General features: G+C 40.4%; 1 protein-coding gene across 33 annotated transcripts in view; it reads left to right on the top strand.

Annotated features, from left to right (window-relative positions):
* The window catches only part of fbrsl1 (fibrosin-like 1), a 322,164-nt gene that overhangs the window by 60,450 nt on the left and 246,876 nt on the right, over positions 1-14,838 (top strand). For all 33 annotated transcript variants that reach the window (XM_077241506.1, XM_077241496.1, XM_077241514.1 and 30 more), the window contains exon 2: positions 2,222-2,419. In XM_077241506.1, coding sequence (XP_077097621.1) covers positions 2,222-2,419 — 198 coding nt within the window. The remainder of the gene's footprint in view (positions 1-2,221; positions 2,420-14,838) is intronic.

Here is a 14,838-nt window from a genome sequence, read left to right as displayed (position 1 = left end):
TTCTTTGCATTCTGTTGCATTCAGTAGTGGACAAAGAGAAACAGCGGATAGTGAGAGTCAGCCGAGTGACCACAGACTTCCTGTAGTGGTGAGGTTATGTTGCCAAATATTCAGGGTTGCCAGATTTTGGGATATGCTTCTTGACCTGATACAGGTGGGTTAGATGAGTATGGTGGAATTGCATAAACACCATTTCCACCTCCTACCAAATCTCAGGGATTTTTGTTGTTGTTGTTGTTTTTGCTGTTGTTGCTCTCTGAGGCTTTGTGGTCTGTTCTTATTTACTCCACATGCCCTGGCATTCGCCAGGGATTCTAAATACTAAAATATCACCAGATGCTGTAAGATTTTCTTTAGGGTTTTTGTTGCATTTTTCACCCCTGCCCTTCTTTATGAAAGATGAGTGTGTAAACAGCATGGTGGGTTTCTTAAATGAAGCTGATTATTTGATTATTTCAGCTGTCTTTGAAAGTCTTTTTTACTCATGCTTTTAGGAGAAAATCTACTGTAGTTTGCTGTCACAATGTTAGAAAACTGACAGCACAAAATCCTTCCCATGGCCATTAGCGTTGAGTGCAAATGTGACTAACCAAACTGTTACATAACACTTATCATAGTTATTTTTCCCTCATAATATGAAAAAAAAAAAGGTTTTATACATAGTGTAACCATGTGGTAATGCATTCATTTTGGATATTCAAGTGAATTGTTTATTTATTATTTTACGATTTTTATTTATTTGTTTGAACTAATGGACGGAAACCAAAAAATAAGATTATTCATAAGTCAATACTATTTTATAAATTATGTGTAAATAACAACCCTGTTTACCACATTATAAACCAGTGGACACATGTCTACTGTAACGTTTTTTCAGTATATTGTGCCATACCACCCTGTCCTAAGCTTTCCCATTTCATGCTTTATGTCCTCTGGATGTCCTGAGTTTGATGGGTCATTGATGAAGGAGACTGTAAAAAGGCCTGATTGAATTGCATGTCCCGGTGGATATTACACTATACAGAGGCAGAGATGAGGACAGATGTGCTACAGCATGTTCTGGTTATCTATAAGAATAAATCATTCATTCCCTTTGTTTGGGTTATGGATATATTACGTGAATGAAGATCATTTAAATTTCTGTTGTTATGCACTGTAGCCCCAAAAAGTCAAATGTAACAAAACAATACAAAAGTATGAAAGTGGAAGTGGAAATTCATACCGTGTCTGATTCTGAATTTTCAACCGGGAGTGTGTACAATACATGCACACATCTTACTCCAATAATGCCTAATTTTATCATAGAATTCAATTGTTTTGAAATCTTGAAGTGCTTTTTGACTGTGCAAATAGGTCTTTTTTGTGTGAATTAAACATATTTGTTCAACATGTTTACAAAGCAGCAGTTTTTTGCCATTTGTTCTCTTGCCAAGTTTTTCTTGTAATCACACAATAATTGAGTAGAAACAGACTGATATCAGACTCGCTGGAATAGTCACCTTATGATTGTCATGAAGAAACATGAAACATGCAGGGCTTTTTCTCTTCTTCCTTCCAATCCCTACTATTCTACTATTCTACAATTCTACTTCCTCTTCCACTTCTTTCCATTCTCTTTCTCCCCTTTTTTCTTTTTCATTTCCTTTTCCCCCACTTCCTCTGCTCTTACTCTTCCACCCTCCCTCCTCTTACTTATTTACTTATATTTCATTTTCGTTCTGCTCCTTTCCGTTCTTCTCCTTTCCTTTCCGTTCTGCTCCATTCCTTTTCCTTTCTGCGCCGCTCCTTTCCTTTTTGCTCCTTTCCTTTCTTTTCCTTTCTGCTCCTTTACTTTCTGCTCCTTTTACTTTCCTTTCTGCACTTTTACAATCCTTCCCTTTTTGCTCCTTTCCTTTTCTTTCCTATATGCTTCTTTCCTTTATGCTCACTTCCTTTCCTTTATGCTCCTCTCCTTTACACACCTTTACGCTCATTTCCTTTTCAATACTCCTTTCCCTCCACGCTCTGTTCCTTTGCACTCCATTTCTTTACACTCCTTTCCTTAACAGTGCTTTCCTTTCTTCCCTTTTATGTTTTCTCCCCTTCCTCCCCTTAAAAGGTATTTGACATTACTGTGCATATGTTTTGCAGTAATCAAACTGATATCATGAGCTTAACACCACTCATCTGCAGAGCAAGTGAATAACCTCTCTTTTCCTCCTGTCTCTTTTCCCCATTTCAGAATAAGAATGTTTCGGTTAAACTGGAAAAGAAGAAATGGGAGGATATTGTAGTTAAACGACAGAAGGAGGCTGAGGAGAGCATGACCCCTGACATAGATGAAAATGGCTTCTGCAATCTGGCCAGCAGCGTGGGGCGAGACCAGGAGCGGGTGAAAGATCGTCTGCTGAAGAACACATACTCCAAGAAGAGCAAACGAGTGAGTCTGTCATTTCTTTCTGCAGGTTAAATGATAGCTTGATGGACAAGAGCTGCAGAGCGTGAACCCTATGTGAACTTATACCTGTTCCTGAGTGTTGACTGCTTTGACCGGCGTTGACCAGATTAATGTGGCCGTTGCAGTCATTACTGAATGCCTGCTGTTTCTGGAAGGGCTCAGTGAGCTGTGTGCATACGAATGTGACAGCAGTACATCAGCGGCCGACAGATTACTGGTCTATAGCTGCGGTTAAGCCGCACAGCATGCTGTTAATGACGAAGAAGAACAAATATAACATTCTCTCGCTTCCAGTATCCATTTTCTCTCCCTCCTTTGTTTTGGCTTATTTGTAGCTCTTCTTGATAGTGATAGTGCAGGAAGGGGTAGGTTGAAGTGGGGAGAATGGGATCGGAATGTCACAAGTCAGATTTGAACTCAAGTTGCCAACATAAGTACCAAGGCTCATCAGTTTTGTTACCTGAATTAATCTATTATTCTTTCTATGTTTCTGTTTGTTGCTCTATCTAACTATCTATCTGTGTCTGTCTAGCTATCATTCTGTCTGTCTGTCTAGCTATCGTTCTGTCTGTCTGTCTAGCTAACGTTCTGTCTAGCTATCATTCTGTCTGTCTGTCTGTCTATCGTTCCGTCTAGCTATCGTTCAGTCTGTCTTTCTGTTTAGCTATCAATCTGTCTAGCTATCGTTCCGTCTGTCTGTTTTTCTGTCTAGCTATCGTTCTGTTTGTCTGTCTGTCTAGCTATCGTTCTGTCAGTCTGTTTTTCTGTCTACTTATCGTTCGGTTTGTCTGTCTGTCTAGCTATCGTTCTATCTGTCTATCGAAGTGGAAGTGACAAACTTTCAGAAAGTGTAGTTATAATGATTGCTACACCCCTGGGTACTAATGGTTAGGCCCTAACTCCAATCCATGATCTTCTTTACTTTCCGTCTTCTGTCGCTCATACTGAGTTTTCTAAGAAGACAGCTTTCTGACACACTGAGGAGAGATAGAATATTATCATGCCAGAGTTAAAGCGAAATGGACAGACAGAGCATGGTTCATCGTGTGTCTGTCACTTTCCTCCTCCCAGAGGCATCTGATTACCCTCCCCTGAAGACTTCTCCATAACTGTAGCCCAATGAATATAAAACAGCCTATCTCCAGATGGGATCTCTTTCTGATCACGGGCCTTTGTGCGTTCGCTCGCACTGGCACAGTGTTTAAATGCGGGGTGTTCTAGCCCGCGTGGGCGTCTATCAGACCCTCATACACCCGCTGGCATCTCCGTTTCCCTCTCTGATCAGAAATAATGGGGAAAAAAGAAAACCACTTTCATATCGCTGTAATTGCAGAGCGGAAGACTCTCTACAAAGCAGCCATCTGGACGGGGAGAGACTGTGAATGCGCATGGGCCGCTGTTCTGTGTGTGTGTGTTTATATTTGCTAGTTGGAGAGATGCAGAGAGACACACACAGCATGTCTCTGATCAGCGTGTCGGGGCTTTTGATGCACAGCTCGGCTTGATTTCTGTCTCTGAACAGATCGTGATCACACTTAAAGGCAGATTCATCAAAGCATTTAAGCGTTAACTTTTTTTTTCACGCATGCAACTCACAATGAGTGAGTGGAGTGTGTTCAATGATTCAGATAGTCATATGCTTGATTTTATTTCTCTTTAAGATCTCTATGCAGTGCCACATGTATTTCACACTATCCCAAAGGACCTAAATTAAGTTTCTGCCACTTCCTCTGCGAATCAGCCACTATTGACAATGAAAATGTTTTACCAAATGGAATTTTATTATTAATATATTAATCTATCACAAAAAAAAAGCATACGATATTTCTTTAATTGTTCTATCTGTCTGCCAATCTATCAGTTGTTCTAGTTATGGTTCTATAGTTGTAGGGTTCTTTCATTGGAAACTCTGTGACCTTTTTTTAACCATTTTGGGGAAAGTTTTCACCATGTATTGCACTTCTCAAGGACTCCAGAGAGTATCAGACGTGTGTGTGTGTGTGTGTGTGTGTGTGTGTGTGTGTGTGTGTGTGTGTGTGTGTGTGTGTGTGTGTGTGTGTGTGTGTGTGTGTGTGTGTGTGTGTGTGTGTGTGTGTTGTGTAATTTATATATTTAATATATTAATAAACTAATTGAATTTTCCCTGTGAAAAAATAACATTTTTAGATTATTTTTACGTTAATTTTACGTAGCTTTTATAAAAAAAAAGTTATGTTTATTTTAAGTCCCCATTTAGAGTGTGTGTGTGTGTGCTTTAAGTGATTTGAGGACACAAATTTGTATAATGACATGGGTATTACACCGGTATTACAACGTAAACGTGGTTCATGAGGACTTTTCCTGATACCTCGTAATTAAAATTGCTTAAAACATACTAAACAATGTTTTATTAAAAATATAAAAATGCAGAACATTTTTTGTGATAGGTAGGTTTAGGGGTAGGTTTAGGGGATAGAATATACAGTTTGTACAGTAAAAAAAAAATCAATGTTTATGGAAAGTCCCCATAAAACATGGAAACCCAATGTGTGTGTTTTAAATACACACTCTAACATTAGTGTTGTTTGGTCTGTTGGTGTGTTGCCAGATGTCATTGTCCTCTGGAGCATCAGTATTAAATCTAGCACTGACTGCGTCATACGGCTCATGGAGAGATGGAAAGTCAGAGAGCGCCCATCAAACACACACGATTGCTTGGTTTTTCATGATGAGCTCATGTAACTCTAGGGAATCTCTTCCTTTCTGCTATCATGGCTGATACTCCATTGTGTGAAGTTAAACTCATAGGCAATCCAGTAACTGTCATGCTCTCTGATGTGCTCGACGAGGCTGGCTTCAGGTTATCACCCTTCAGGGCAGATCAGCCACAGCAGGACACCGCTCACAGAGGAAATCACAGGAAATAGAGAGAACTTAACCAAATATCTGTCACTCATAATATGCTCTATTGTGGGGTGGTGTAACCTGTTGGTTGTGGATCTAGGTAGCTAACCGAATGGATGTAGATCACTACAAGTGAGCTACCAAGTATTGCCATGGTACGATAGATGCTTAACCTCAGGTTACTATGTTCTCCCTGTAATTACTTGAAGCTTCTGCTTGAGTTACAAAAGCATCAGCTAAAGGGCAAATCAGATTTACCATAGTCTTAACTTTACGCAGTCGTCTTAAAGCTGTAATATGACATTTTTCTCTCCTGTCCCAACTTAATACGAATGGACAACTATAAATAAGCCATTTGTTGGTTTATTTCTTCAAAAATGGAAAAACTCTGACTTCACTGTCTCTACCAGCCTGATATGATCAAATTTGTTTAGCCAAAGGCAGCACTATATACTGGCTATTGTGGCTAACTAATTGCAGATGTTATTCTTGCAGTTCTGTTTTGATGAAACTAATGGCACATAAATTGCACACTTAAGCTGTAATGCCACTGAATTAGATTTGTTTCCCCTATTTTTTTAACAATTTTATTCCCCCTTCAGGCCATCAAAAAAATTGATGAAATGTTTTACTTTCATGGCAAAACATCTTATTCTTAATGAGTATTTTTTTTTTTTTTACAAGTTAAAATATCTAAAACGCCAATTAAACAAGATGCATTTACTTGAAGCATCACTACATTAGATATCAAGGCTTGTTTTCAGAGATTTTATCTGTAATTCAAGCATATTCTGTCTTTCTGCACTGGCAGATTTTATGTTGTTTTAAGTATAAACTAGCTAAAGTGAAAATATTTACCAGAGCAGTAAGACCGAATACAAAATTGCTTTCCGTTTAGAGGTCTACATGGAGCACCCAAAACCCAAGGACCCGGGATCCGACCCGGGACCTGTATGGGTTCGGGTCTATATTTTAAATGGTCAGCAGGGTGTCATGTTTCTATGACAACCAGAGCTTCTGCAGTGACACAATGACTTTACCAATTGACGATTGGCTCTTGTACTTAAAAAGGCGGGTTCGGTTATTTTTGGACCCGTGTAGACCTCTATTTCCAAGTACTATACTAATTCTACTGGTTGTATGTTTATGCAACACGTAAGGTCATGCAAAACAAAATGTGTTAGTTTATTAGAAGTAGGCCATAAACATTTTAAGCTAATCTGTTGATATCAGATCTGCTGATAATGTATTTTATTTCTATTTATTTAATCTATTTTCCATTGGTAGTATTATCATTGTTTAGTTTTCTGAATGAGAAGTAATCTGTAAAAAATCGTGGCGTACATCCCCTTATTTCCAGCTTGCTGTGATCTGAGGCTAAAATAATTGTAAATGAACACTAAATCGAGGCTTCTAAACTATAAAGAGAAACACACATAGCAGGCCTATTTCATTTGAGCTTTAAGAATCTATGACTCACTGCACATTACAGTTAAAAGAACATCACATACCAGAGGATGCACAGAAAATCAAGAATAACCTTGAATGCACCCCACAGAAATGTTAAGCTTCCATTTTTGGAACAGATTTTTTTTGTTGATTAGATATTTCTCATGGATTGCTTACTCAAGGCATTTCTGGCCTTTTAAGCTGAAATTGGTTCAATATTGCACAGCCCCTTGTACAATTTATGCCCTACAGAATGTGACGTATTCTTCAAATGCTCACATTGTCTAATAGCAGCTGAGAGACTGAAAGAGCAAGCTGTAATTTCACCCAGGCTCAGATGTCAGACGATAGGGATTTGCCCAGCGCAGCACTTGCTAACTTGTGAATTAGCTGCCCGGCCTTTATTCAACAGCCAGAAACTATGACGGATAAAGTCTGGAAAGGAGAAGTCTGCATATTTTAAGTAGTAGATATTGCTCATTATTATACACAATGACTTCTAGTTGTGCTACAATAAAATAAGCACTGAGAAATGCAGAAGACCAAAGTGTGAAAAAGTCTGTTTTATTTTATCCGTAGTAAATCTAGAGGTTAGAGTTGGCATGTTTGAGCACACTCTAGTTCTGACAGCTATACAATTTGGTTTCCTTTAGCAGTTTTGATGTGACATGGATTCTTTTTAAACATATTTTAATATATTCCCTGAGGCTCACTTATGATGTTAAGTTTTTTGCACACAAAAAAATGTGGAAAAACAATTATTTTCAACCCTCATTCTGAACCTCTGTCTGAAGTTACCCATTTTTAAAGAGCGGCTCCTTTTAAAGTCCAATAATTTTATCCCTTAAAGGTGCATTGCGTAATATTTCTGAAGATCTATTGACAGAAATGCAATATAAGATCCATAACTATGTTTTCAGTGGTGCATAAAGACCTAGCATAATGAACCGTTATGTTTTGGGGGTGCTATACAGAAACCGAAAATTCTCGGGACAGCAGCATTTGTCCAAATTTCAATCTTAACCGTTCTATTTCATCAGAAACGATCTTAAAACAGGGCTTTAAGTGTAAAATACCGAACTTATTCTTTAAGACATTCACTTGCCGGTTTAGATTCAGATTTAAACATATCTTTAAATTTTTCCCAATGTTTTATAAAAATTTTTGATTTCCATTACACAAGAGTAGATGTTAAAACTTCATGCTGATTTGTACTTGGCTTTCGCCAAGATAAGCACCAACTAAGACATAGCTTTACAGTAACCTATGCTTCTCCATCCATTTACGCTTCTTTCCATATGGTGATGAAAATCTCCTTCTGTCTAGTGTTAACACACGTCTGCACACACAACGGCTGCAACCGCAGTGCGGTCTCCCCATGACAACCCTCTGGATTGAACTGAGTAGGGGACATCTCTAGGGTCTTCAAGTGGGCACCTTCCGTCCTCAGTGTTTCGTCGACTAGCCCACGACACCTCAAGAGGGCTCGACAGTGACTCTGGCGTCCCAGAGTTACCCCCCTTCGTCCCCCACTCAACTTAGCCCAGCTTACTGACCTCTACATCCCTCCTGCTGCTGAGACCTAACCACAATCTCACAATCTCTACGCAACCCAACCCGTTTGACTAAGGCTGTCGAGCCCCACTGGTGCGTTAATATGCAGTTTCAGTGGCAACGGTTCCGTATGGCATACCACCTACCGCAAAACACAATATCTGCCCAACCACCCGTCATTCACGCAATATACACAGGAATGTAATGACTGCAAATACTATACAACCTATACAAATAAACCAACAGACTCTTCAAGTTTTCAAGAATTCTACGAAACCGTAGCATGGCGGCCTGTACACAGCCAGCTAGAATCTTTCCGTCTCAACCACAGCCAGTTGCTGCTCCTTTCTGCTGCTTCAGATAAGTTCTTTACTGTGCGACACAACTCTTGGCCACTGAATCCGACGTCTCTGAGGAACCGGGTTGTAGAGTGTGCCAAAAAACCTCGACAACCCATTTCCACTGGATAAACCTGGACTCTCCATCCTCGCTGTTATGCTTCAGTGGCCAGATGAGCATACCGCAGTTTCTTCCTCTCATACACCTCATCTACCGCATCCTCTCATGGCACTGTTAACTCTATCAGTTGAACAATGTGTGCTGATCCAGACCACAAAACAATATCTGGTCGTAGGTTAGTGGTGGCAATCTTGATCAAGATCAGCCAGCATCTTCCAGTCCCTAGCAGCTTCCAGTTGCCCTGGGCGAGAATTGGTGTTAGCACCTTTTCTTGGTGGTTGCTCGCCTGGGCAGAGGAATATTGTCTTCTGCGTGTAATGTTTTGCTAGAACAGGCGGCAACTTATTGGTCATACTACGCTTGCCTTCCAATGCTAAAGCCAAACATCGCAATACTTGGTCATGGCGCCAAGTAAACCGACCTTGGCTAAGAGCCACCTTACATCCTGTCAAAATGTGCCTTAATGTGGCAGGTGATGAACACAAAGGACAAGAGGGATCCTCTCCTACCCAGAGGTTTAGGTTCTGCGGTGATGGGAGAACATCATATGTTGACCTAATAAGGAAACTGATTCTACTCTCTTCCATTGACCAAAGGTCTTGCCAGCCCATTTTGCGTTGTTCCACACTCTCCCATCTCATCCACTCTTCCTGCTTGGCCTGGGAAATGGCCTTTATACATCTCATCCTCTCCTCCTGCTTTCGCACCTCGTTGACTACCAGCTTCCTCCTTTGAGCTGGGCCTGCCTTGTGCCATTTAGGAGGAGCTAAACTGAGCCCAAAACCCCCTCTTCCATGCTGTACCTGTCCCACGATATCCCCAATTTGAAGGTCAGCCTTTGCCTCTACTACAGATTTCTTTGCTGACCACTTTCTACCAGTTTTTGCCACAGGGGCTGCCTCCCTTACACATTTGTCGCGTGACTCTGCTAAAGTCATTTCCAGTCTGACCTTGGCACACTTAAACTCCTCAGTTAAAGCAGAGACTGGCAGCTGCAATACTCCTGTACTATAAAGTCCCACTCTGCTGAGGCAGCGTGGAACTCCCAACCATTTCCTGATGTATGAACTTATTAACGCTTCCAGCTTATCCACTGTTGTCAAAGAAACCTCGTACACAGTAAGTGGCCACAGCAACCATGGCAGTAGACCAAACTGAAAGCACCAGAGTTTTAGTTTGCCTGGTAGAGCACAGCTGTTTATGCTCTTCAACCCTTCCACTGCTTGTCGTCTAACTTCTCCCACTCGAACTGTGTCCTTTAGATCCCCATCGTACCATCTCCCAAGACTCTTCACTGGCTTTTCAGAAACTGTTGGTATTGCCTCACCATTAATGAAGAATGTTTTATCTACTACCTTTCCTTTAACTATCGAGATGCTCCTTGATTTAGAGGGCTTAAATTGCATTCGTGCCCATTCGATATTATCTGTTAACTTCCCAAATAACAGAGTAGTGCAGGCTACTGTTGTAGTCATGGTTGTCATGTCATCCATCTATGCTCTGATTGGTGGTAGTCGCATCCCAGAAGCCAAGCGCTCTCCTCCTACTACCCATCTTGATACTCTAATGATTACTTCCATTGCCATGGTAAAAGCCAGTGGAGAAATGGTGCATCCTGCCATTATTCCAACCTCTAAGCATTGCCATGCGGTGCTGTATTTTTGACTTGAGAAACTAAATTGCAAATCTCCAAAATAGGCTTTCTCTAAATTTGTGATTGACATTGGTACTCTAAAAAAATCAAATGCTGCCCAAAGAAGCTCATGTGGCACTGAACCATATGCATTAGCCAAATCCAGGAATGTCACATGGAGTTCCTTCCTCTCCTTTTTAGCTGATTGAATTCGTTGCGAGATAACATTGATGTGTTCTAAGCATCCTGAGAACCCTGAAATGCCCGCTTTTTGAACTGAAGTGTCAATGAAGCCATTATTTAATAGGTAGGTTGACAATCTCTGCGCAATAATGCTGAAGAAAATCTTACCTTCTACGTTTAATAGTGAAATAGGACGAAACTGACTAATGCTTGTAGACTCCACCTGCTCGGCGCCATGCTCTAGGTACAACCTGCTTTTCCCATGCCACTTTTATCAATTTCCACAGAATTCGTAGAACTCCTGAAGCACTCTTGTACACTCTGTACGGAACTCCATTAGGCCCTGGAGATTATTTGTATATGCCTCCTCTTTGGCATAAACTTGGCTGGATTTACATGTCAAGTCACCTTCATTTATATTGCCTAGCGCTTTTAACAACATGGACTGTTTCAAAGCAGCTTTACAGTGATAATAGGAAATTAAAGTAACAGATTGTTTTTGCTTTACAGCAGCTCTAGAATAAAGTTATTGTCAAGCTAAAGTTAGTTTTGATCGATACACTTCTGTTGCAAAGATCATTAGTTATTAACTTAGGGGCCGCTTACACAACACCCAGAAAACCCTTAACGTGCTCCGGCCCGCTCATTCGCAGAATTATTTATCGCTTTCCGAATAGCTGTATCAGGGATGGGCAACTCCGGTCCTCGAGGGCCACTGTCCTGCAGAGTTTAGCTCCAACCCTGACAACAATTATGTTTTAGTAATCCTGAAAACATTGATTAGCTTGTTCAGGTGTGTTTAATTAGGGTTGAAGCTAAACTCTGGAGGACAGTGGCCCTCGAGGACCGGAGTTGCCCATCCCTGAGCTATATGAACTGGAACTATTTTGACAATGTTTTATCTGTACAGAGGTAAGAGGAATGAGAAGGGGGCCTGCTTTGACAACTGCGTTGTCATGTCCTGGCACAGGTCCTTCATCAGATCTGGATACGGCCTGGATCCGGCGGACTGCGGTAAACCTCAGGATAAACAGAGAGACTAATATTAGCGTAGATGCCATTCTTCTTTTGATGTAACGAGTACGTCATGATTTATGGGGTGTGTTCCCGGTTCCGGCTGACCTAATCTATGCACCCTAACATTGAATTATAGAAGTTTATAATGTGTTATGTGTATACTAGGTCAAAGAGATTTGTTTTTAGTCTAGATTTGATAACTTTGATAATTTCTAGATAACGATTTAGAAAAAAGCTAGCGATGTTAGATTAATGTGATATCAATATTAGATAGTCTAGAGTAAGTTATATTTAGCAATATAAACAAAAAGGAATGATAGTAAATAGAGATTCAAAACAGAAAGCTATACGGAGCATACAGAAAGATGCAAACCAGAAGCAAGGAAGACAGGAGCTATCGATCAGTAGCAAGGCAGACAGGAGCAATCGATTACATAGATCACGATCACATGTTAGTTAATGCGTAATCACACTCTGTGAAAAATGCAGAGATTTAATTATTATATTCGGTCAATGTGCGTGGGGAAAGTCAGTCGTCTGCTGCGTGAGGAAAGGCAGTCGTCTGCTGAGCGAGGAAAGGCAATATACAAATCCACCACCGGCCTATCAGTGGGAAACTCAGTAGTTACTGGCAATAGTATAGTGACTTCCCGCAACAAGTCATTAGTCCTCATTTCATGAGGAAAGTCAGTCTCCCGCTGAGTGAGGAGAGTGAATAGATCCGCTGCCGGCCTATCAGTGGGAAACTGGCAAAAGTATAGTGACTTCCTGCAACAAGTCATTAGTCTTATTTTTGGATCTTTTCGCAGCCAAAAAGGTGCACACATAAGCCGCCTCTTAAACAGCTTGTGTACAAATATACACAAAATACTAGGGGTGGCACGATCCGTCTTTTTTGCCTCCGATACCGATTCCGATTTATTCATTAGTTTGAGCCTTTTAACAGTTTTAAATTTCAGTTAATGTGCACCTGAAGAGCTATTATATCGCTCTATACTCCAGTGTTGTGATCACTGATCAGTTGTGATGTGATCTAACAGACACCCGGTAGAAAGTAACATGTGAAACTTCAGCTCGTTAAAGTCCTTTTATGCAAACCATAGACCTTTATCTACAGATTTACAGTATAATAATAGGAACATTGAATCATCTTGGAGAGAGTTTCATCGTGTTGACTGTTTTACCCGAGCGCGACGCGCTGTTTGAGTGCTGAATGGAGAATGATTGACAGCCGCAGCGGAGGGAAGCACTTAGGTGAAGATTAATTTAAAGATTTAAATCTGTACCTCACATTAAACTATATGTAATGGCTTCAGAAAACTTGGAATATAGTACACGAAAACATTATATTGCTTTATAATGTTTTTGTGCCTTTTGTGTTGTATAACAATAACATTCGTAGGCTACAATATTGGATCGGATTTGGATGGTCTCGTCTGGCGATACCCGATCCGGCAAATATTGGTAGTATCGGAGTATACCGATACTCAGTATACCGATACTGAGTATCGGATCGGCGCACCCCTACAAAATACCCATTTTTGCGAGATTTCATGTAAACGCAGTCGGTTGTATGTGAATAAAAGCCTAAAATAAAATCTGTTCATCATAAAACGATTGTGTCTCTGCACAAGACTTGAATGAAACTGCATGATTCACATGAATTTCTGTTACAATTAGGGATGCTCATATTGACCGTTTAACCCTCTGAGGTCTAAGGGGTTTTTGGGGTCCTGGAGGTGTTCTGACATGCTCTGACATTTGTGCTTTTTTCAGTTATTTATAAACATGTTAATGGCAAAGGTGTAAATTCACTCTATATAGCACAAAGGGGGCTACCGTAATATTTGAGCAACATGTATGTACATGTTTGTTTTTTTAGAGAATAATGTTTATGCATGGTTATTGAAAAAACTAAAACTTAGTGTCTGAAATAAGGCCACAAAACGCATACTAAATATGTGTCCACAAGACTTTTGACTAATGAGTGTTGTTGCCTAGAGTTTTTGCTTCAAAATGATCTGAAAATCATCCTGCCTAATCATTTACACAAAACAATACATTGATTTAAATTTTAGAAGACACCTTTTGTTTGGAAAGGCAATATGCGTGGAGGCGTGTTCACACCTGAGAAGACAAAGGCCGGATAATGTGCCACATTCAGAATGAGCTGCATATCACACAGCTGTGTCAATGGGTCCTAAAGAATGCAAGGACAAAATAAATTATCTATATATACATATTTTACAATTAGAAATTGTAACCAATTACAAATAGGTTACAATTACAACAACAATTACAATTTTAACAATATTTCAAGTGTATTTCTTTGTAGAAAGTATACATTTTATCATACGTATTAAAAAAGGTAAGGATTCATTAGTTTGAATATTGGAACAAACACTATAATAACATCTTAGTTGATAATTCAATATACCTACTTTATTTTTTGACAAAACATCATACTATAGTATATTTAACTATGAGCAGAAATTGGTGAAAAAAAAATTTGGTCCGAAAACCAGTCAGTATCTGGTGTGACTACCATTTGCCTCACGCAGTGCAACACATCTCCTTCGCATAGAGTTGATCAGGTTGTTGATTGAGGCCTGTGGAATGTTGGTACACTCACTGGATATTGGCAGGACCTGGAACACGCTGTCGTATACGCCGATTCAGAGCATCCCAAACATGCTTAATGGGTGACATGTCCGGTGAGTATGCTGGTCATGCAAGAACTGGGATGTTTTCAGCTACCAGGGATTGTGTACAGTTCCTTGCAACATGGGGACATGCATTATCATGCTGCAACATGAGGTGATGGTCGTGGATGAATGGCACAACAATTGGCCTCAGGATCTTGTCACAGTATCTCTGTGCATTTAAAATGCCATCAATAAAATGCACCTGTGTTCGTTGTCCATAACATACGTTGCCCATACCATAACCCCACCGCCACCATGGGCCATTCGATCCACAACATTGACATCAGCAAACTGCTCACCCACACGACGACATACACGCTGTCTGCCATCTGCCCTGTACAGTGAAAACCGTGATTCATCCGTGAAGCGAACACCTCTCTAAAGTGCCAGACACAATACAATGTAAGCATTTGCCCACTTAAGTCGGTTACGTTGACGAACTGCAGTCAGGTCGAGACCCCGATGAGGATGACGAGCATGCAGATGAGCTTCCCTGAGATGGTTTCTGACTGTTTGTG

Source organism: Siphateles boraxobius, unplaced genomic scaffold (genome assembly GCF_051911475.1).
Source record: "Siphateles boraxobius isolate OS27281-9 unplaced genomic scaffold, OSU_SipBor_1 24, whole genome shotgun sequence".
Classification (NCBI taxonomy): Eukaryota; Metazoa; Chordata; class Actinopteri; order Cypriniformes; family Leuciscidae; genus Siphateles; species Siphateles boraxobius.
The sequence above is the reverse complement of the archived record's forward strand: the minus strand, read 5'-3'. Positions and strand labels throughout refer to the sequence as shown.